The sequence below is a fragment of the Chiloscyllium plagiosum genome, unplaced genomic scaffold, assembly GCF_037043375.1.
Source record: "Chiloscyllium plagiosum isolate Xiang-an unplaced genomic scaffold, Cpla_swu_hap1 HiC_scaffold_2, whole genome shotgun sequence".
In the NCBI taxonomy this organism is placed as follows: Eukaryota; Metazoa; Chordata; class Chondrichthyes; order Orectolobiformes; family Hemiscylliidae; genus Chiloscyllium; species Chiloscyllium plagiosum.
The window spans coordinates 20,573,496-20,598,511 of record NW_028270140.1 but is presented as its reverse complement, the minus strand read 5'-3'; the positions used below and the strand labels follow the sequence as shown (position 1 = coordinate 20,598,511).

Below are 25,016 nucleotides of genomic sequence, written 5' to 3'. Positions count from 1 at the left end.
CGCTTATTCTTAAAAAAGGGAAGGTCTCGGAGGACTGTGCTAACTCTTAAATGTGGACTTTAAAATCCTCTCAAAGTCTCTCGCGTTAAGGCTGGAGACTGCATTACCTTCTATTGTTAAAGAGGACCAGACTGGCTTTATAAAGGGCCACAGATCCTCCAATAATGTTAGGAGGCTGCTTAATGCAATTCAAGCATGTCAAAGTTAGAAATCACACAACACCAGATTATAATCCAACAGGTTTAATTGGAAGCACTAGCTTTTGGAGCACAGCTCCTTCATCAGGTGGTTGCGGAGTACACAATTGTAAGACACAGAATTTATAGCACCAGCATCTCCAAATCATAACAACAGTCAATACAGGGATTGGTGATTTCTCTAGATGCAGAGAAGGCATTTGACCGAGTTGAATGGCTGTACCTTTTCTATACTCTGGAGCGGTTTGGCTTGTGCGAAATCTTCATAAGATGGGTAAAGGTTCTCTACAGTGACTTGCTGCGGTCATCACTAATGGGATGCGATCAAGCAATTTTAACATTTGTAGGGCAGCTGGCAGAGCTGTCTCCTTTCGCCACTGCTTTTTAAATTGATGATTGAACCATTGGCGGAGGCCATTCATAGGGATCCCAATATAACAGCTCCAGAAGTGGGGTCAAAATTACATAAGATTCCGTTGTACGCGGACAACGTCCTAACTTTTTTTGTCAAATCTAGCAGTTTGGTGCCCCGCCTGATACAATGCATCAGTGTGTTTGGTGCCCTTTTGGGGTGCAAGATTAATCTTGCAAAATCAGAGGCTATGCCTATGGGTGGTCTTACAAAGGTGCTAGGTCTTGAGGGTGAATATCAATTCCCATTTAAGTGGTCAAAGGGGGGGGGTGGTTTGTGTATTTGGGCATATTCATTACTCCAGTTCTGGATTGGCTGTTCAAAGCCAATTTTGGTCAATTATTTGACAAAATCAAACAAGACCTTCAAAGATGGGATGCACTTCCAGTCGAATGGTTGGGTCGGATAGCACTTATTGAAATGAATATTCTCCCCCGCTTGTGAAACCCTGCATGGATGCTCCCCCTGATTTTCAATAAGCGAATGTTCAGGCAACTGAATAGCTAGTTCAGCTCTTGTATTTGACATCGTAAGCAGCATTGGGGGAGTGGATCTTGTGGACATGAAAAGCCACTAACTAAGCTCGCTTTTATCCTATGTGAGCGATTAGACCTGTGAGGACCCTCTTTCAATATGGTCAGATATCGAAACCTCCCAGGCAAGTTGCCCCTTACGAGCTTGCTGTTTTTGGACAAAATGAAGACAATTAGGGAATATTACTATAACCCAATTGTTATCAATACCGTTAAAGCATGGAAGGCAATTCGGCAGAGGGAAGGCAACATTGGCAAAACGTCTTCGCTTACAGCTATAGTGGGTATGCCGGGTTTTCAGATTCAAGCATTGGGCAGCTAGGCATGTGTCTTGCATGGGTGATTTATTTCAGGGAGATACAATGATGTACTTTGATCAGTTAACACAGAAATACGAGCTATCTAACAGGGACCTCTTTCGTTGCTTTCAAGTTAGGGATTGTGTTCAAAAAAATACTACTCTTGATTGATCCCTATGAATCCAACATTGAGAGTAGGGTGCTCAGTGCTAAGAGTACACTTTCTGTCAACACTTTGTAACATCAATTGGAGGGTGCTCCCTAGGATGAGTTTGATCGACTCTGCAGGGTGCAGGAGAGAGCTAGGTGTTCAGATCTCCTCAAAGGCATTGGAAGATACTTGGGAAAATGCAAGAATGGTATCAATTTGCAATATAGAACATTACAGCACAGTACAGGCCCTTCGGCCCTCGATGTTGCTCCGACCTGTCATACCACTCTGAAGCCCATCTAACCTAAACTATTCCATGTACGTCCATATGCTTGTCCAATGACAACTTAAATGTACTTAAAGTTGGCGAATCTACTACCGTTGCAGGCAAAACATTCCATACCCTTACTACACTCTGAGTAAAAAAAACTACCTCTGACATCTGCCCTATATCTATCACCCCTCAATTTAAAGCTATGCCCACTCGTGCTCACCATACTTGGAAAAAGGCTCTCCCTGTCCACCCTATCTAACCCTCTGATTATCTTATATGTCTTATTAAGTCACCTCTCAACCTTCTTCAAACGAAAACAGCCTCAACTCCCTCAACCTTTCCTCGTTAGACCTTCCCTCCCTACCAGGCAACATCCTAGTAAATCCCCTCTGCACCCTTTCCAAAGCTTCCACATCCATCTTATAATGCGGTGACACAATACTCCAAGTGCGGCCGCCGCACCAGAGTTTTGTATAGCTGTAGCATAGGACCCATGCTTTACAGTTGAAGATTCTCTCCAAGGTTGACTTGGATCCAGACCATTTGTCAAAACTTAAACAAGGGCTATCTTCAACATGCTCCAAGGTCTGTACGGGCACTCTTACCCATTGTCTCTGGTCTTGTGGTAGGCTTCAAACATACTGGAGTGCTGTGGCGGGTGCAATGGAGATTTTGGGTGTAAGGGTGGAGAAGGACCCGATCTCTCCTCTTCTTGACCTGCCCAGTGTGTTCTCTGCAGATGCGCATAAGAAAAAACTTTGCAATATCCTCACTTTCTGCACAAGAAAGAATAATTTGCTAGGTTGGGTATCCGAAACCCCACCTGCCCTTGGGCCTGTCGGGTTGGCGGAAAATTGTTATGCAGCACATCCCCTTGGTTTTTCTCAAGTATGGTACACCACAAAACTGAGAATTTCTAGAAGACATGGCAGCCCTTTTTGGAATACCTGGACACAGATTTATCTGCCACACTAATAAGGGTTTTTATATAGCTGTAACGATTGTGTTTTAGGAGTCCAATATCCAGGGAGGAGGAACCGCGAACATATGAGTGTCTTGTTTAGCTGAGTTGAGTTATTGCTGTCTATTAGTTTGTTGGTGGTTATTATTTATTTAGTTAAATAGCTAGTTGGGTGTTTTTTTATTACATATTTTTCTATATACATTTGTACATGAGGGCGGGTTACTTTTTTGTGTTCTTTCTTTGTATTGTTTTGAACTGTATTGTTTTGTATTTGTTGCAATACTTAAAATATATTTTCAAAAAGAATAGCATAGATGGAGAAAAATATTAAATAACTGAGGAGTTTCATAAAGGCAGCCATCATCTTTTCAAAGCTGACACGGCACCATGAACAATTTTCAGCTATAAGGGAGGCTAATGAAGCAACCTACACTATAGCCACTCCAGGTTAAAAAAGCACAAACAGCATCAGAAAATGACTAGTACTTCTACCCATAACAGCATACGTTCTGAGTACACAATATTGGAACCCCTATTCCCTACTACAGCATGCCAGCAGTGCTTTATAAAAATGTAAGTAAATTAATTAAATGGATCACTCTGAATGGGAGGAAAACTTAAATGAAAATATTATGAAAAAGTCTTCAACTGAACAAAGGACTAGGAAGCTTCACAAGCTAAATTGGAATAGTTCTGAGCACACTCTAATCAGGGTGTCAAAGAGATAGCTGTTAAAGGTGAAAAGCAGCTCACTATGTACGCTTTTCATGTTCAGGGAGATGGCAATTCTAACATTAAATTGGATTTATCTAACAAATTCAATGTGATTAGTTTCCCACAATATTTCACACAGGCATGAAGTGACACCAGGCTACATAAGGAAATACAATGTCAGATGACCAAAACCTGCATTTTAAGGAATATCTAGAAAAAAGAAAGCTAGGCAAAAAGGTGGAAAACTATAGTGGGGAGACCTCCACAGTTTTTAGCTTAAGTATCTTAAGGTGGTGTCAGCAATGGAATTACTAAAACTGGGGATACACATGAGACCAGAATTAGATAAGCAGATATCTTGGAAATTTCGTGCTGGAGGAGGTTACAAAGATTGGAGGTACAAGACTATGTAAGGATTAAAAAGTTAGAATTTTAATCAACATGTTGCTCAATAGGAACCAAGGTAGAGTCATAGAGATGTACAGCATGGAAACAGACCCTTCGGTCCAACGTGTCCATGCCGACCAGATATCCCAACCCAATCTAGTCCCACCTGCCAGCACCCGGCCCATATCCCTCCAAACCCTTCCTATTCATATACCCATCCAAATGCCTCTTAAATGTTGTAATTGTACCAGCCTCCACCACATCCTCTGGCAGCTCATTCCATACACATACCACCTTCTGAGTGAAAACGTTGCCCCTTAGGTGTCTTTTATATCTTTCCCCTCTCACCCTAAACCTATGCCCTCTAGTTCTGGACTGCCCGACCCCAAGGAAAAGATTTTGTTTATTTATCCTATCCATGCCCCTCATAATTTTGTAAACTTCAATAAGGTCACCCCTCAGCATCCAACGCTCCAGGGAAAATAGCCCCAGCCTGTTCAGCCTCTCCCTGTAGCTCAAATCCTCCAACCCTGGCACCATTCTTGTAAATCTTTTCTGAACCCTTTTAAGTTTCACAACATCTTTCCGGTAGGTTAACACACAGCAGCAGTTACAGGTAAACTGGACTGGGGATGAATAGAGTTTTGGATGACTAAAGTCGACACAGGGTAGGTTAAAAGAGACCAGCCACAAATGCTTTGGAATAGACATGAAAGAAAGTTTTAGGCGCATATCAACTTAGGCAGGGGTGAAGTCAGCCAATAGGTAGAGGTGCAGTCTTAGCAATGGCTGGAATGTACAGTTGGAAGTGCAGCTTAGGGTCAAACAATATTAAAGCTCAGAATTGTCTGGTTTCATCTCCGACAGTTGCCAAGGAGAGGGACTAGAGCTGGTAGCAGGGGAAGAGAGTTTATACAAGGTAATAAAAGCTGTGAATTCAGATACCAATATGTAAAGGGAAGGACAGTTCTGTTCATTCAATATTGGATGGCAGATATCCAACCATCTGTTAATTGAGCAACAGTAGGGAAACTGGAAGGTGGTAGTGGGTTGAATTGTGTCATCAATGACATTTCCACCTGACTTCATAGAAGATAAATCTATTTTTTATAGAAATTGTAGCTAATTTGCAAAATAAAAGATAGAACCCATTCTGAAATAACTAGCAGAATAAGCTAAGGTTCACTAAGAACCTTAGATCAACATTTGTGCTTGCTGAACACAGTGGCAAATATAGGAGAAGTTTGTCAGTTCCATTTTTTATTGCTGCGTTTTCGCTCATGAATACAATGAATTCTTCCTCCTCCACTTCAAACAAAATACATGGCATTACAAAGGCACAGAGAGATACTGAAGAAATTCATGGTGGATAGTCAACATCTCAAAATTATGCAACATCAGAATAAAAAAGTAATTCTGGGAGTCAGCATAGAGAAATCACATGATCTTTTATTTGCAAATGCATATGTTTTGTTTAAGACAAGGTACTCAGGGAAAAATGGCATCTTTTCCAACTTTTGGTAGATGTGATGGAGCTCTTTTTTTTAATATATATATACATACATACACACACATTAGATGCTTCAACATCTTTGCACCTTAGTTAAGTACTTGTATCTCAAACATCCATTTTTCAAATAAAACACTTTCTTTATAATACAATAAATTTACCGGCTGTTACAAAAAATAAGCACGGGTTTTCAAATATTTTCTGGACAGAATTTCTTTCCATTTGAAAGAATGCAAACTACATCAGGTACAATGAAGGAAAAAGTTGGGTTAAGTTTGTTTCTTGTTCAGTAGATACAAAATGTGGAACAAAGTACAGAATCTATTCCATAAGTACAAAAGATCTAAGAATTTCAGTTAAACAGCAAACTTTGCTTTAACTGGCATCTTATGAATTGGCACACTAGATAAAAATTATGTAGCTCAAATACCGGGACATTTACTGTGTTATTCTGTACAATTAAGAGTTTTAATTTATTTACCTCAATGTAAATATACTTTTTGTTCAATCGAGTGGCTACACAAAATATCAACAGTTGATTCAATTTCAAGGGAATTTCTCCTCAAATACTGCGATCTAACATGATGTCTGAGCATGTCTGATGTTCTGAGTTAGTTGAAGGTGAGTGTGAGAAGGCTCTCTGCCAGTAAGTTTTATTTAAGGCAAAGTTGCAATATTATTTAAGTGATTTATGCTGTGAATAAAGTATAGCAGTGATGTGTATACTTACTCCCTGCTATATGTTCTGATTACTTTAGTGTGTGTTTTTACATTGATTATCTGGAATATTTGATCAACCAACACACACCTGGTCCAAAAGATGCCAATTAATAAAATGTTTGCTGTATTAATAATATTAGTGGGATACAGAAATGAGCAACAGAAACCCCGGGAGTAAACAAAAGGAATTCACAGTTTTCTTTTATTGCTTTTCCACATACCCATGGTGATCCAAAGCACTTCTAAACCAATTAATTATACCTGAATATACGACTGCTACCTAAAAAGTATCACAGCTAGCATAAACTATTCTGGATAAATAAATGCCTCTTGTAATTAGTTTGTCGCAGTTGATAGCACTAACGAAATGAAAATTTTCACTGTCGCATTCTAAGACTGCGTAAAATTAACTGGATAATCTTAAACACTGGACAATAACCTATAACTGAAACTATTTTAATCCAAAACTAAGTGGTAATGTCAGTTGTAAGGGTCATATTATGCTGGAGTGAGAGAAGGAAACTACAGTATTGTCTTGCATTGCATACTTTTTGGAACTTACAGGAATAAAACATATTGATTAAATCTTGCTCCACAGCTACTGGAGCCCAGACTGAACTAGGAGCATCTAAATTGGGAAATGGTTTCTATTTGCAACGACTAGCAATCTTTCATTGTTCTAAACACAGTCAAAAGAATCATCAATATGGTACGAAACAGTGAATCATTTACTGTTTGTGGTTAATGCCTGGCAGGGACAGCAAAGAAAATACCCAAACTTTTCAAAGGCAATCCATAGAGCTAATGGACAGAAGAGGCGTCTGCTCTATTAAAATTGACTGCATTCAATCCCAAATACAGTACGAGGTGTGAAAGGTCATTTTCATTTAGTTTCACTTCTCTCTCTTCACTAGCATTGTTTAACTAAGATTCAGAACTCCAATGTGATGAAGCAATGACATGAAATGCGTAGTTCCAAACAAGTTAAATGTAACCAGCTCATCAGCAAGAATTTATGTGGTACCTCTCATCCCGGCTGCCATAAACATGTTTTGTCACGAAGCTGCCTTTAGTCAACATGGTCTCCTCACCTTTGTTTATAAAAATTGGAGAACTAAAACAGCAAATGACACAATTGTAGGCTATGTTTCATCACATATCATGTTTACCCGTCTATGCATCCAGCTCAGAGATACAGATATAAATGTTCAAAGCAGCATATTTCATAACAGCACATTAATTCCTAACAAAAAACATTTTAACTATTCCAAAAATATTCAAAACTGCTCTAACAAATGGTAAAAACTAGAGAAGCTTTATTATGAGGCTATCAAGCTGTATGCCCAGAAACACTAACTGCACTGAACAATTTCCAAAGCGCAATATTCCTCATACTTCATAAGAAAACAAACAGTGGATCATTAAAAAACATATTTAAGTTTTAACTATTCCAAATGGTTTGAGTATTCTAAAAAAAAATTAAATTTACAAAGTATAGCACGGGTTCAAAACAGTTCCTTACAAAACTGGTTAGTCCATCTTGGATCCTTTCAACTGTGTGAAAAGCAGAACGGCCTCAGTATCCTGGAGATTTGTAACATTGTACGTGTTACCTATAACAGGGGAAACAAAGACAATTAAGTAATAATTTAATTATTTTAAATCGTGTTAAAGGCAATACATTTTGTAAATTACAAAATGCCCCAGGTCTGTCAACCATCTTATTGCCTGTCTTTCATCTTTTAATTACTGGGGCCATTTAATCACATTAGTATGCAGGTTTTGAAACCCTGTGCACTATTGAGGGATATGCTAGTGAACTGTTCTGAAGTGCTCAATTAACTTGGCTACCGAAAGAATTTCTGACAAATCTCGCTTGCAATTACAATCCTATAAAATCAATTTTGTGATTTAGTGTCTCTCCAGCTATTTGATTTCCTTGGTGAAATCTGTAATCCCTTCACTATGAGGAATCAGGATTTATGCTAACATTTAAATGTGCACCTAAAGTGTATTGCAGAGTGTGCTTCCTGACCAGAAGTCATCAATTTGTGCATATTTAAATGCCTGCCAGTTCACCAGATGAACTGAAAGTGAAATACTGCAGCTGCTCACAAAGCATAAATTAACCAGCAAATAAAAACAAAAAGGTAAAAGAACATTTACCTGAAGGCACATAGAAGTAATCCCCCTCTTTGAGATGGTAGGTGGTACGGTATATTGTAATCCCGAGATCTCCTTTCAGGATATGAAATACCTGTGCATCAAAAACAAGCTAGGTTTTACATAAAAAAGCCACATGCAGGATTCTTCTAATGTTAAAAAGAATGTGACGAAGTTAAATGGCAATTTCTTCGATATAAAAGACAATAAGTGGTTTTAGAAAGATTGTGGGCATTTCCTAAGGGTATTGGACATGGTGAATACTGGGCAATCAATTTTTTTCTCCTGGGAGAGACTAAAACTAAGGAACATGTTTTAAAAGTAAGCTCTCTCCTTACTAAATCAGAGATTAACACCGTACGCCATAGGAGCAGAAATAGGTTATTCAGCCCATTGAGTCGGCTCTGCTATTTTCCCATTCCCTCACTGATCTGCCTGATTCAGCCTTGAATATACTTAATGATCCAGGATCAACAGTCCTCTACAATAAAGAATGCCACAGAATCACTACCTGCAGAAACAAATCTCCTCCTAATCTCTGTTTTAAATGTGCTAATTCTTATTTTGAGATTAAGCCATCTGGTTCTAAACATTCCCACAAGGGGGAACAACCTTTCGTAACTACCCTGTCAAGTACTACATTTGATCCAGCAAAAACAGAATGGATTTCACTGTTTATTAAAGTTTGATACTACAAAAAATTGGAAAGCAATATATAGTTAAACTCTAGTTAAACAGTTGGGAACTGTAAAATGGCTCAAATTTCATTAATATCACATCCAGAGAGGAAAATTGAGAAGTTCAAAACTAAATAGGGAGAGATGGAAGGAGGAGTGGGAGAAAAGTGCAGAGAGAAGGGAGGGAGACGGAGAGAGAATATTGAGTACTCTTAAGTTCTTGGCTTGCTGTGTGTAAATACTTCAATGCGGTTGAATCCTCCTTGTTTACTGATAATGTTGTTGCACACCAGGGCATCCCCATAACTTGGCACTAGATTTAATTTATCACAGGCTAGTGAAAAAACCTGGGCAGTTTGCTTCAAGGTTAGCAGACAGCGCTCTTGCTCAGCCACTGGCCACAAATTCCAGACAAACACAAAGATGGTCAGATAGTGAGCAGGATTTACTGTAAGATTGTGTCATAGTATCAATCAATAATATTTGTGATAATGAATATCAAATGTTTCATAGATGTCTTTTTTAAAAAAGTGAGTCTTTTTTTCGCACTTCAACTCATAATATGAAAACGACAAAGAGACCACTGTGCTCATTATCCATACTAGCTCTTCGGTAAAGCTAGCAATTGATCTCCCTGATTCCTGAAGAAGGACTTATGCCCGAAACGTCGATTCTCCTGTTCCCTAGATGCTGCCTGACCTGCTGCGCTTTTCCAGCAACACATTTTCAGCTAGCAATTAATCTCCCTCCCTTATTCTTTCCTTCTAGCTATTTTTTCCCCTTTGTGCATTCATCCAATTTTGAATAAAAATATGGAATTTAGTTCCATAATCCCTTCAGACCACACATTCCAGATCAAATGAAGTCCTCATATTACCTTTAGTTCTTTTTCCAAGGATTGCACCGTACCCTCCTCTTATTGACCTTTCTGGCATCAGAAATATTTCCTATTTATTTGATGTTACTCATGATTCTGAACACCTGTATCAAGTCCATTCTGAATACTCGCTAATCAAAGCAAAGAAACCACAGCTTCTCCAAACTTTTCACACAACTAAGGTCCCTCAGTCCTGGAACCATTCTATTAAATCGCCTCTACACAATTTAAGGCTTTTGCATTGCTCCTTAGGTGTAGTGCTTAGAAATGCAAACAATGACCTTGACATCGATCAGATGTTTTTTCCAAGAGTGGAGGGTGGGAAGGACTTGCAGTTTTAACTGCGCAGCATCCATCCCAGTAGGTCTCACATTCGGAATCCATTGAATTTTTCTCCCTAACCATTAAGTTTTAAAACCTTTCCACAAAAGGAGAAATCTACAAGTGGAAGACTTTGAAGGAGGCTTTGAATGAAAAATGAGAAAAATTGAAAATAATTGGTCGACATATCATAGAATCCCTAAAGTTTGTAAAAATGCCATTTGGCCCAATAAGTCGCCAATGACACTCCGAAGAGTAACCCACCCAGACCCATTCCCCTACCCATTACTTTACTTTTACCTGTAACTAATGCACCTAACCCACACATCACTGAACACTATGGGCAATTTAGCATGGTCAATTCACTAAACCTGCACATCTTTGGATTGTGGGAGGAAACTTGAGCCCCTGGAGGAAACCCAAGCAGACACAGGGAGAATGTGCAAATTCCACACAGTCACCTTGAGGCTGGAGTCGAACCAAGGTACCTGACGCTGAGAGGCTTTAGAACATACCTGAAGATTATGAAAGATATGACAAGAAGATCTTAAATCAGCAGGCTGGCAAGTGAAAGATGAGACTTTGAAACAGATATTTTGGGAAACTATCAGGCAGTGGAGACAAGGGGAGCTGTACATGGGTTTTATGCACAAGAGGACACAGATTACTTTAAATATTTATGAAATACAAAAAGAGCTCAAGCTAGTCAAATAATGGCAAAATTAACAGAAATATAGTATTTGCATTTAAAATAAAACACCCCAAAAGGTTTCTCTGAAGAATGAATCAGGAGTCTGGGTAATCCAAGATGGAGGACGGGAAAAATTTCTAGCTGTAAAAAGCTGCTCCTTTTTGAGACGTTTTAGATATTGGAGGTGATTTCCTCTAATTCCAGGAGCAGCAATTACTGTATTATATGCAGTTGCAATTGTTTTGGAACTTTGGAAAAAAAAATCAAAACAACAGCATTCTTAAAAGGGAGAAAGTCAAACAAAGGCAGCTAGCACATGGACTGTAAGGGAGAGAAAGAAAGAAACCTACACAACTAACTGACACAGCAGGAAATCTGCGCAGTTACTGCCTTTGCTGTTTGAATTCACGCATTATTGGATATCAGGTGTGTCTAGCAAAATTTAAACAGCGAAATTCACAATTGATCTTGGAGGAACCTGTTTGGGAGAGGTCACAGCAGAGAAACAGATAAGTAAATAGTGTGAAGTATAGCTTTGCTGTACATCTACAATAGTAGTGGAATGGGTTCTTTCTTGATTATATGTTTTTACTGGGATCTGTCAAATGATTAAATTTTCAAAATATAAGCTATAAGTATTAAGTTAACCTGGAGCAGTGTTTTGTAGAGCAATATGATAGTGCTATTTTCTGTGTCTGGATAGTGAGGAAAGAGATCAATCTGAGACTGGTACAGCTAAGAAAATAAGTAAGTGAAACAGTCAGGGCAAGTTGGAACAAAGCAGAGAATAAGGCAGGACTGATAAATTAAAATGCATTTATATCAATGCAAGAGGCCAGACAGGAAAGGCAGATGAACTCTGATTGATGAAAGGCATGGTTAGGATTATGGGACTGGGATATCATAGCAATTACAGAAACGTGGCTCAGAGATGGACAGGACTGGCAGCTTAATGTTCCAGAATACAAATGCTACAGGAAGGATAGTAAGGGAGGCAAGAGAGGAGGGGGAATAGCATTTTTAATAAGGGATAACATTACAGCTGTACTTAGGGAGGATATTCCTGGAAATATGTCCAGGGAAGTTATTTGGGTGGAATTGAGAAGTAAGAAAGGGATGATCATCTTATTGGGACTGTATTATAGATTCCCCCCTAATCGTCAACAGAAAATTGAGAAACAAATTTGTAAGAAGATTTCAGTTATCTGTAAGAATAATAGGGTGGTAATGGTAGGGGATTTTAACTTTGCAAGCATAGACTGGGACTGCCATAGTGTTAAGGGCTTAGAAGGAGAGGAATTTGTTAAGAATGTACAAGAACATTTTCTGAGTGAATATGTGGATGTACCCACTAGAGAAATGGCCAAATTTGACATACTCTTGCGAAATAAAGCAGGGCAGGTGATTGAGGTGTCAGTGGAGGAGCATCTTGGGGTCAGTGACCATAATTGTATTAGTTTTAAAATAGTGATAGAAAAGGATAGACCGGATTGAAGTTCTAAATTGGACAAAGGCTACTTTTGATGGTATTAAGCAAGAACTTTCAGCACCTAACTGGGGGCAGATGTTCGCAGATAAAATGATGGCTGGAAAATGGGAAGCCTGTTAGGGTGAAAGGAAAGGCTGGTAGGTGTAGGGAATGTTGGATGACTAGAGAAATTGAGATTATGGTTAAGAAAAAGAAGGAAGCTTATGTCAGGTACAGACAGGAGAGTTTGAGTGAATCCTTAGAAGAGTATAAAGGTAGTAGGAGTATACTTAAGAGGGAGAATCAGGAGGACAAAAAGGGGACGAGACAGCTTTGGAAAATAGGGTTAAGGAGAATCCAAAGGATTTTTACAAATACATTAAGGACAAAAGGGTAACAACAGAGCGAATAGGGCCTCACAACGCTCAGTAAGGCAGCCTTTGAGTGGAGTTGCAGAAGATGGAGGAGATACTAAATGAGTATTTTGCATTAGGGTTTACTGTGGAGAGGGATATGGAAGGTATTGAATGTGGGGAAATAGATGGTGACACCTTGAACAATGTCCACACTACAGAGGAGGAAGAAGTGGATGTCTCAAAATGCATAAAGTTGGATAAATCCCCATGACCTGAGCAGGTGTACCCTCAAACTCTGTGGGAAGCTAAGGAAGTGATTGCTGGGCACGTAAGGGGCAAGTTATTCATTTAATTATTCATCTAATTCATTTATTAGAGTGCATGGAATGAGCTGCCAGAGGAAGTGAAGGAGGCTCGTACAATTGCAACATTTAAAAGGCATCTGGGTGGGTATATGAATGGGAAGGGTTTAGAGGAATATGGACCAAGCGCTGGCAAATGGGATTAGATTGGGTCGGCGTGGACAAGTTGGACCGAAGAGTCTGTTTCTGTGCTGTACATCTCTATGACTAATATATGGGAAAACATACTTACCATAGTATCTTTATAAACCATTTGACAACCCTTTTCTTTGTATGGTCCCAACACCAGTTTGCCGCAAGAAAACGTCTGTGAATTTAAGCTTTTGCAGATGGCAATGGACTTATTATCTTCATACTCTGTCTTTAAGGGATAGAAGAAATCACACATATCTGAAGTCCTAACACAGTCTGAAAGTGAAAAATCAAGGATTAAAAAGATGTACACTGCAAAGTAAACTGAATTAAAAATCATCAACAGAAAGTTCAAAAAACACTGACCCACTACTTTTGCCCAAATGCATTAGCAACTCATTAGTTGAAATATTAACTGCCTGCTTCATACTTGCACTTCTTGTATGATTTCTCTCAGCCACACTATAACTGATAAAAGCCCAAAGTCAAATAAAACGTCCAAAGTAAATCTAATTGACCAAACAAGTGTATATATACTTAAAATTCTGTTATTTATATTGTGTTCTTTTAGAACTGAAAATTACACATTTACTGTGTCTTACTTAAAAAGTCAACTTTTAACCTTGCAATGTACATTACTGCTGTAATGTTTAAGACTGTAAATTTTAAATAGTTGACCTCACTTGAAGAAAGCCTTGGTGGGGGGGGGTCAACATTGTGGAAGCTTAATAGTGGTTGGTAAAGGAAGTAGCTCAAGTCAGATTCTATAAAAAATTCCTAGGAACGAGGATTCTTCGAAACAACTGGCTGAGAGATGCACATATTCAAAATCAGAAAAGAGATCAGCTAGCCAACTGTACATATTAGTTGAAATCAAAAGAAACAAAATATTGAAGGATACAATTAGTAACAGCAACAACCAATCCAGGAAAAATATATTTTTAAGTGTGGCATAATTGGAGCTTCATGATGTTTTTGTAACATATATAAAATAAATCTGTCGCTAAGGTGAAGGCCTATAATTGTGAAAGTGATGTGGCAAAAAAAAAAGAGGATTTGCTAGAATGGCAATGAGTGTGTAAATTTATAGCTATTCCCAGATTGACAAATTTCAGTTAATGATTTGAACTGGCTATGTGGGAAACATCAAGGTTTGCTGACAAACATGAAAAAGGAAGCTTAGCAAACAATGACATCAGAACATAGGAAAAAGCATCATGCGCAGCCTTTTAGCCCCTCAAGCCCGTCATACCATTCAATTTGATCATGACTGATCTGTGCGAGGCACCAACTCTTTTTAATGCCAGCACCTCATAAGCCTTAACTCCTGTTACTTCAAAAAGAAAATCTAATTCCTCTTTAAATGTTTTCAGTGATCTGGCCTGCAGAATTCTCTGGCGTAAAAAAAATTCAACAATCATTACCCTCTGCAAGAAGAAATTCCCATCCATCTCGGTTTTAAACTTGTATTCCCTAATTCTGTAATGGTGTCACCTATTTTGAGATTCTCCCACGAGTGTACAATATTCTCAATATTTATCCAGTCACACTCCCAAAGAATCATGCATTCAATACATTCATCCTGCAAAATGATAAAGGCCCAACCTGTTTTGCCAGTCTGATAAATCAATTCCTTCAACCCAGGAAATAGCTTGAAAAATCTCTTTGGAACCGCCTCCTATATCAATACATCTTTTCTTAGGTGCAGGTATCAAAACTGTACACAGTACTGCAAGTACAGCCTCACCACTATCAGCTTGTACAGGTGCACCAAGATTTCCTCATTTTTAAACTTCCCACTTGCCTGGATGAGTACAGTTCCACCACACAAGGAGCTTGACACCATGCAGAACAAAGCAGCTGATTTACTGGCAGCATATCCACTCCGTGCACACCATTAAATGCTCAGTAGCAGAAATGTGTGTTATCTGCAAGGTGCAGTGCAGAAATTCACCGAAGATGCTTAGATGGTACTTTCCAAACCCACGAACACCTCCATAAAAAGGATAAGAGCAGCAGATACATAGGGACACCACCATCTGCGAGTTCCTCTCCAAGTCACTTATCATCCTGACTAAGGAATGTTTCACCACTCCTTCAGTATTGCTAGATCAAAATCCTGAAATGGCTCTCTAGCAGCATTGCAGGTTTACCTTCAGGAAATGGGCTGCAGTGGTTCAAGACAGCAGCTCACCACCACCTTCTCCCGAGCAACTGAGGCCAGATGCTTAGTGGCATTATCACTAGCCTAGTAACCCAGAGATAAGAGTGTGTTGCTAGAAAAGCACAGCAGATTATGCAGCATCTGAGAAGCAGGAAAATCGACGTTTCGGGCCCCGGCCCCAGATGCTGCCTGACCTGCTATGCTTTTCCAGCAACACTCTCTCAACTCTGATCTCCAGCATCTGCAGACCTCACTGCCTCCTAGTTAATATTAACCCAGAGACTTAGGCCACAGTCTGAGGACCTGGGTTTGAATCCTGCCATGGCTGAACAAGCCAGTCAGCTGGACGGCTGGCTTGTGATGCAAACTGATGCCGCAACACAGCTGAAGTTACTATGAAAGGACTCTCCTTCTCAGCCTCTCCCCTTGCCTGAGACATGGTGACTCTCAGGTTAAACCACCACCACGCTGACTCTCTCTTACGAAACAGCATCCCTATGGTCCGGATTTTTAAAAAATACTGTCGGAGCTAGCGATGCCCTCGTCTCACAAACAAATAAAAACATCTCCAACCTTTGGCAATAAAGGCCAAAATTCAATTCACTTTAATTACCTACAGCGCCCTCATGCAAACATTCTTGTGGTTCATGCACAAGAACAGCCAGATCATTCTGTTCTGCACTTTTTGGAGTTTCTTCGTTTAAATATAGGCTACCTTTTCTGTCTGCCTACTTAAGTGCAAAGCCTCATACTTTACTACATTAAACCCCATTTGCCAACATTATTAAAGGATTGGACACTCTGGAAGCAGGAAACATGTTTCCGCTGATGGGCGGGTCGCGAACCAGAGGACACAGCTTAAAAATAAGGGGTAGGCCATTTAAACCATTCCCTCTTGGAAATTTCTCATATCTTCATCACCACATGCTCTCTCAGCTATTTTTGCATCACCAGCAAATGTGGGTACCTTACACTCTGGCCCCTTTTCAGAGTCATTAATATAGATAGTAAAAATTGAGGCCTGTTCCTCGTGGCACTCAACTAGTTATAATTTCCAACCCAAACGTCATTAATCCCGGCTCTGTCTTGTGTGTGTTATCCAAACTTAAATCCATTCCAATAAATTATCACCATTACAGTCAGTTCCTAGCTTGTTTTAATGTAGCCCCTTATTAAATGCCTTTTGGAAATCAAAATAAAACTACATCTATAGGCTCTCTTTAATCAAAACTGCACGTTATATTCCCAAATAATTCTAGCAAACTTGTTAACATAATTTCCCTTTCACAAAGCCACACCAACTCTCTTTTGATTATGTTAAGCTTTTTCTAAATGTCTAGCCATTTCTCCCTTAATAAAGGAGAGGAGGAAAACAAGCCTACAGCTTCTTCCTTTTGGTCGTTCTCCCTTTTGAAAAGGCCTGACACCAATGGTCTTCCAATCCACTGGAACCCTCCTGAATAGACAATAGGTGCAGGAGTAGGCCATTCTGCCCTACAAGCCTGCACCACCATTCAGTATGATCATGGCTGATCATCCTTAATCAGCATCCTGTTCCTGCCTTATCTCCATAACCCTTGATTCTACTATCCTTGAGAGCTCTATCCAACTCTTTCTTAAACGAATCCAGAGACTGGGCCTCCACTGCCCTCTGGGTCAGAGCATTCCACACAACCATTGGGTGAAGAAGTTTCTCCTCATCTTTACCCCTTATTTTTAAGCTGTGTCCTCTGGTTCGGGACTCGCCCATCAGCGGAAACATGTTTCCTGCTTCCAGAGTGTCCAATCCTTTAATAATCTTATACGTTTCAATCAGATACCCTCTCAGTCTTCTAAACTCAAGGGTATAGAAGCCCAGTTGCTCCAATCTTTCAACATAAGATAGTCCCGCCATTCCAGGAATTGACCTCGTGAACCTACGCTGCACTCCCTCAATAGCCAGAATGTCTTTCCTCAAATTTGGAGACCAGAACTCCACATAATACTCCAGATGCGGTCTCACCAGGGCCCTGTACAGCTGCAGAAGAACCTTTTTGCTTCTATACTCAATCCCTCTGGTTTTGAAGGCCAGCATGCTATTAGCTTTCTTCACTACCTGCTGTACCTGCATGCTTGTCTTCATTGACTGGTGTACAAAAACACCCAGATCTCTTTGTACTGCCCCTTTATCTAACTTGACTCCATTTAGGTAGCAATCTGCCTTCCTGTTCTTGCCACCAAAGTGCATAACCATACATTTATCCACATTAAACTGCATCTAACATGCATCTGTCCACTCACCTAACCTGTTCAGGTCACCCTGTAATCTCCTAACATCCTCCTCACATTTCACCCTACCACCCAGCTTTGTATCATCAGCAAATTTGCTAATGTTACCATTAATACCATCTTCTATATCATTAATATATATTGTAAAAAGCTGCGGTCCCAGCACTGATCCCTGCAGTACCTCTGCCATTCCAAAAGGGAGCCATTTATCACTACTCTTTGTTTCCTGTCAGCCAATCAATTTTCAATCCAAGTCAGTACTTTGCCCCCAATATCATGTGCCCTAATTTTGCTCACTAACCTCCTAGGTGGGACTTTATCAAAGGCTTTCTGAAAGTCCAGGTACACTACATCCACTGGATCTCCCTTGTCTATCTTCAGAGTTACATCCTCAAAAAATTCCAGAAGATTAGTCAAGCATGATTTCCCCTTCATAAATCCATGCTGACTCTGACCTATCCTGTTACTGCTATCCAGAGGGTTCTGGAATATTTCGACTATTTTTATTTTCAACTCACCTGTGGGACGTGGACATTGCTGGCTGGCCAGCATTTATTCACATCCCTAATTATATCTATTTTCACCCCCTTTAAAACATTGAGTATAGGCCATCAGGTCCAGGCAACCTGTCTGCTTTCAGTTTGTCAAATACCTCGTCCCTTGTGAGACATTGTTCAAAGACATACCCTCCTATTAACACCTTTCTTATTTGTTATCTCTGCACTGTTTAGTGTCCTCCACTGTGAAGAACAATATACAAGTATTGATTTAAATTATCCCTGTTTGTTATGATCAATTCCCCAATGATATCCTTTAAAAGTTCCACACTTACTTTTGTCATTCCCTTTCTACAACCCCACAGAAGCTCGATGGTTTGTTTGTATTTCCATCCAAATTGTTTTTATAAGCCACTTTTACTAATTTTTTAAGTCAACAGCTGCTGGTTCCTAAAGAGAAAATTCCCTATCCTCTGGCCTACCACTATTTTTCCACCACGTTGTATGCTTTTGTTTTTGATTGGAAGCACTCCTTGACCACTTCCATTAAACACAGATGATTCATGCTTCTTTCTGACAAGAACAATGTTTTACTAAAAGTTTTGAAACATCTGCTTCAATGTGTGCTCCTGTTCATATACAGGCCTCCTCCTTAGTCTACTTTCCAAGCCCGCTATAGACAATTCTTTGTACCCTAGCAATTGCCTTTATTAAAGTTGTTGATGCTAACTTGAGACCTAAGTTTCTCTACCTAAAAGTAAACTTTAAATTCATTCTTCAAGTGGCCATCAATTCTCTCAGAGGATCTCTAACTATAAAATCTCGTCCTAATCCCTATCTCATTGCATGTTACTAGATTTAAAATAGCTTGTTGCTGGGTAAGTTGTGCGATGTTATGATCTAACAAACACTCCCTGACGTACTTTACAAATCTAACTTCCATGTAACTGATGCTCACCCGAGTTGCCCAGTCAAAATACACAGACTTGAATCACCCAAAACATTTGCTGTGGCCCTTTTACATGCCTTATTACTTCCTGATTTACACTTGGTCCAACAGTGAGGTAACATTTGGGGACCTATAGCTGACTCCCATCTTGACTTCTTTCCCTTGCTATGACTTATTTCCAGATCACAACCTATTGTACTTATATCATTGCTCATCACTGCACAATATTTTCCTTTATTATCAATGCTACTCCATCACCTTTTTCTTTTTTTGCTTATTTTACCCAGAACATTGGATCCCTTGAATATTGAATCCCTAGTCCTGGTCACCCTTCAACCTTGCGTCTGCAGTAACAATCAAGTCAAATTTTGTTATTTCTGTTTGTAAAACAAAGCACTGAAGATCTGAAACAAACAAAAGCAGAAGTTGCTAGAGAAACTCAGCAGAACAGGCAGCATTTGTGCAGAGAAAATATATAACATTTCAAGGTCAGTGACCATTCTTTCGAACAGTTCTGAAGATAGATCACTGGAGTCAAACATGTTAAGTCTTGTTTTCTTCCACAAATACTGTTGAGTTTCTCCTGCTATTTCTGTCCATCTTTATTTCTATTTGTGCAGTCCATTCATCCATCTTTTTACAAATGCTGTGTGCGTGCAGTTAAAGAACCTTATGACTTTTTATCATTATCACTTATTCTGGTTCAAATTATTGGTGCACTTTACTACCCCTTTGTGAGACCCTTTGGTTATCATTTGCCCTGCATCTCTGCTTGATAGCTTTTTTTTTAAAACTTGCTTTCAATTGAACCCTCATTCCCAATAATTAGTTTAAAGATCTAGCCCTGGTGATACAATTTGTCTGGATACACATTCCAGCACGTTTGTAATTAAGCCATCCTAAATTTCTCATATTGGTCTGCTCTCTTATTCTGCTTCAGCGATGCTGATTTGCTGTATATTCCCATTCTGCTTCACAGTGACATTGACTGGCTGCACGTACATCCCAGTATCAGTGACAATAAAGGCAAGAGTACTCAAAATAGGAAAATGACAAATGTAGTTTAATTGAGTTATTTTTCCAAATGTATGGAGTATAGCTGGAAAGAAAAATTGGAAATATAACCTAGAAATAACAGGTCCGAGAAAAGCACATTAAGATCGACTGCATGACTGCAACCAGTTAATAAAGCAGAGTCAATCATAAGACTTAAAAGGTAATATATTGACAAAAAACAAAACATGAGGAGTTAGAACAAAATTTTTTTGAAGTGCTCTGGTATGGAATAATTCATGACACCAGGTCAAATGGCTTCCTTTGTCCTCTAATTTTAATCCAGATTACTTTTGGTTAGACCTATATGAAGTTAATCTTGAAGAAGGTGAAAACACAAAAATTGAGTTGCTGATCTAGAACAAACCCTATGTATTTATGGACAAATGAAGAACAGAAAACCCGTGAGCCCAGTGATCACCTATTATTTCAATTATGTGCTGTTCATTTTTGTGCAATGGCAAGGACACAAACCTACAAATACTTCACTGCTTTCTTTAATGTTCCAAACACAGGTAGGTTTCAAACTTTCTTGCATTGCTCTTTCAAATGGCCTCTTCTCACGGTTGTCTGTTCAAATAATAAAACAGACTGAAATTACCAGAAAGTAGTTTAACTTACTTTAATCATCATCATAACATACTTTTAATATGTTTGATCCAGAATTAAAACAGTTAACTTATATTGATTAAATGCCAGGATAAATCCACCACTAAAATTGTGGCATTATTCACTAAATTAAGATCTAATGTATGTGCCACAGGTCAGCTGGGTGAGGCAACAGATCCCTGTGGCCATTTTATGGTGCTGGCTTTTTCTCCTTTGAATACTTGTCAAAAAGCAAATACTAAAAGAATACTCATTCAGGAGATTCAATCAAGTTAGCTAATATGTGATCTGTATATTCTAATGAAAAATAGAGTTTTGTTAATTACAGAGTCAGGAGGAGGAATCTGGATTATTGCTATTTGAAGGATAAAGATTAATATAAAATGTCTTAAATCAACAACCAGTTTCTATATTCTAAATTCTGCACAATTTAATGACTTCTAAAATTCAAAACAAATTCCAAACGAATTGAGTTGTCAGCAAAAATTTGGCTATAACAATGCAAGGTCTGCACACACCCGAGATAACAAGGAAAAAAAGTACAAAACAGGCATGCAAACAAACTGAGGAAATTAAACTGAAAAAAATGTTCAATATGGTAATCATGGCTGAATATTAATATTAGACCTCTTGCACTATACAGAACAAATATAAACATTGCATTCTCCGTTCAACATAAGATATATCCTCCAACTCTATAAAATACATAAAACCTACCCAATCTTGTTTCAATTCAATTTTGTCAAGATGGCTTTTTTGAAAATGAATTTCCTCCCCTCAAAATAAAAGGTTGTACGTTGAAGACTTTCACTCAGAACAAGGCCTTATCACTTGGTAAGTTAGCTTAGAACCCAACCCGCATCCACTTACTCATGCACACAAAAGTTATATTCAACGAAAGTGTCTGTGCTGACTTGAGAGAAGGTAAGATTTGAGATCTAAAGATTATTTGTAGGGATTAAAATTACAGGACATGATATTAAAACCCAAAGTGGAAACAAATCCTAAAGTCAGATCAGGACTAATATTCTAAATGGATAAAACCTGTTTTTCTGCAACTGTCCCTTGCTTATGTCTTTGCTTTAGCAAAAGGTTTGAGGCTGATCCAGATGTTAAATTGCCATGTTTAAAAAAAAAACAAATGAATTCCTTGGCTTTTGTAGATTACTGAAACAAACTGTGTTTATTTTTGTACGAAGAGGTCTGATTTTATTCAATCACATGCTTCTTCAGATTGAGCTAGCCCCTCTGAAAAACTATGTAAGGTCTAATAGCTAAACTGACAACTTTTATGTAGCACATCACTGGCAAGACGTTTTAATACTGGGGTATGAATATCTATCATCAACTGGCATTATCGCTCAAAAAAACATAATTAATTTAAAATAACAATAAAATCATCTGTAAATAAAGAAGTTTGAACTTTAAAAGTTTACACAGTTATAACAAAGGTAACTGACGATTGAGGGGATTTTTAGTAATCAGTAAAGAATTGTTAAAGAGGAAAAGAACAGAATATCAAAGTAAACAAGAAAGAAATTAAAAACAAAATTTAGAGACTGTAAACAAATGAAAATGGATTTGCAAAGGTAAAAGACAAAAATAGAAATTGCTGGAAAAGCTCAGCAGGTCTGGCAGCAACTGTTGAGAGAAATCAGTGTTAACATTTCAGGTCGAGTCACCCTTCCTCAGAACTGATGAGTAAAAATAGGAGAAGTAAAACATGGGCTCCTTATCAGCCAAGACAAAAATATATCATGAGGAATAAGGAAAACTGCAAATTTGTTAACTAAGTATTTTGTATTTGTCTCCACCATATAAGGCACAATGTGCATATATAAAGTAATTAATATTTGTAATCGGGAAGTACAAGCGACATTGATAGAACTAAAATCTGAGACAGGCGGTTCAAGGTCGAAGCAGCCCAGGTTACAAACAGGTTCTGCCTTGGAGTCCATCTGCAAGTTGACTCGTATGCAAGTTGGAACATAATGTAAGACAGCATAAAATAGTGATTAGTAGGCACAGGAAACGTTTGTATGTCTGATCTTTAAAATTCCACACCTGCATCAAACTATATTCATTAGAGCAGGTATTCATAAATAGGGCCTCCTGTACATCATGAATGGAGAAAAGCCATAAACACTGGAGGCTCAAAGAAACCTGGTGCCCAGGTGCACTGGATACCAAACTTTCATGGACATGTGCAGAAAATAATCATTATGTCCAATGGATTGTACCATTTATATCTAGAGGATTAGAATATAAAGGGTAGAAGTAACAATATTGCAACACAAAGACATGACTTCAACACGTGAAAGTATTTTATGCACCACAATATGAGGACAGATGTACAGCAAAGCTTTTATTAACTGGCACCTATGGGACCAGGAGTATGCCAGATTATCAAATTTTCCAGGTAATCAAAAGGTATGCATAACCGCAGTAAACCTTGGAGGAGAAAGTGAGGTCTGCAGATGCTGGAGATCAGAGCTGAAAATGTGTTGCTGGAACAGCGCAGCAGGTCAGGCAGCATCCAGGGAACAGGAGAATCGACGTTTCGGGCATAAGCCCTTCTTCAGGAATGAGGAAAGTGTGTCCAGCAGGCTAAGATAAAAGGTAGGGAGGAGCGACTTGGGGGCGGGGCGTTGGAAATGCGATAGGTGGAAAGAGGTCAAGGTGAGGGTGATAGGTCAGACTGGGGTGGGGGCGGGGAGGTCAAGAAGAAGATTGCAGGTTAGGAAGGCGGTGCTGAGTTCGATGGATTTGACTGAGACAAGGTGGGGGGAGGGGAAATGAGGAAACTGGTGAAATCCGAGTTCATCCCTTGTGGTTGGAGGGTTCCTAGGCGGAAGATGAGGCGCTCTTCCTCCAACTGTCGTGTTGTTGTGGTCTGGCGATGGAGGAGTCCAAAGACCTGCATATCCTTGGTGGAGTGGGAGGGGGGGTTGAAGTGTTGAGCCACAGAGTGGTTGGGTTGGTTGGTCCGGGTGTCCCAGAGGTGTTCTCTGAAACGCTCCGCAAGTAGGCGGCCCGTCTCCCCAATATAGAGGAGGCCACATCGGGTGCAGAGGATGCAATAGATGATGTGTGTGGAGGTGCAGGTGAATTTGTGGCGGATATGGAAGTTTCCTTTGGGGCCTTGGAGGGAGGTGAGGGGGGAGGTGTGGGCGCAAGTCTTGCACCTCCTGCAGTTGCAGGGGAAGGTGCCGGGAGTGGAGGTTGGGTTGGTGGGGAGTGTGGATCTGACGAGGGAGTCACGGTGGGAGTGGTCTTTACGGAATGCTGATAGGGGAGGGGAGGGAAATATATCCTTGGTGGTGGGGTCCGTTTGGAGGTGGCGGAAATGACGGCGGATGATACGCTGTACATGGAGATTGGTGGGGTGGTAGGTGAGGACCAGTGGGTTCTGTCCTGGTGGCGGTTGGAGGGGCAGGGCTCAAGGGCGGAGGAGCGGGAAGTGGAAGAGATGCGGTGGAGGGCATCATTGACCACGTCGGGGGGGAAATTGCAGTCCTTGAAAAAGGAGACCATCTGGGTTGTACGTTTTTGAAACTGGTCCTCCTGGGAGCAGATGCGGCGGAGACGAAGGAATTGGGAGAATGGGATGGCATTTTTACAGGGGGCAGGGTGGGAGAAGGTGTAGTCCAGTTAGCTGTGGGAGTCGGTTGGTTTGTAGTAGATGTCCGTGTTAATTCGGTCGCCTGAGATAGACATTGAAAGGTCGAGGAAGGGGAGGGAGGAATCTGAGACTGTCCAGGTGAATTTGAGGTCGGGGTGGAAGGTGTTGGTGAAGTGGATGAACTGTTCAACCTCCTCGTGGGAGCACGAGGTGGCGCCGATACAGTCATCGATGTAGCGGAGGAAAAGGTGGGGGGTGGGGCCAGTGTAGTTGCGGAAGATGGACTGTTCCACATATCCTACCAAGAGGCAGGCATAGCTGGGGCCCATGCGGGTGCCCATGGCTACTCCTTTCGTTTGGAGGAAGTGGGAGGATTGGAAAGAGAAGTTGTTCAGGGTGAGGACCAGTTCAGTCAGTCGAAGGAGGGTGTCAGTGGAAGGGTACTGGTTGGTACAGCGGGAAAGGAAGAAGCGGAGGGCTTTGAGTCCTTCGTGATGGGGGATGGAGGTGCACAGGGACTGGATGTCCATGGTGAAGAGAAGGCGTTGGGGACCGGGGAAGCCCTCTGCTTCTTCCTTTCCCGCCATAACATCGCTCAAAAACGTGTATGTAAAAACATACTAAGTAACAGAAACATAACGGAAGG

General features: G+C 40.0%; 1 protein-coding gene across 3 annotated transcripts in view; it reads right to left on the bottom strand.

The window, feature by feature from the left end:
- Positions 1 to 5,360: 5,360 nt before the first annotated feature.
- LOC122565174 (uncharacterized) overlaps positions 5,361 to 25,016 on the bottom strand; it is a 108,744-nt gene continuing 89,088 nt past the window's right edge. For all 3 annotated transcript variants that reach the window (XM_087995244.1, XM_087995250.1, XM_087995253.1), the window contains 4 exons: positions 20,614 to 20,709; positions 13,309 to 13,484; positions 8,328 to 8,418; positions 5,361 to 7,774 (listed from right to left, as the gene is read on the bottom strand). In XM_087995244.1, the coding sequence (XP_087851370.1) occupies positions 7,692 to 7,774; positions 8,328 to 8,418; positions 13,309 to 13,484; positions 20,614 to 20,709 (446 nt within the window). In that variant the 3' untranslated portion in view covers positions 5,361 to 7,691. The remainder of the gene's footprint in view (positions 7,775 to 8,327; positions 8,419 to 13,308; positions 13,485 to 20,613; positions 20,710 to 25,016) is intronic.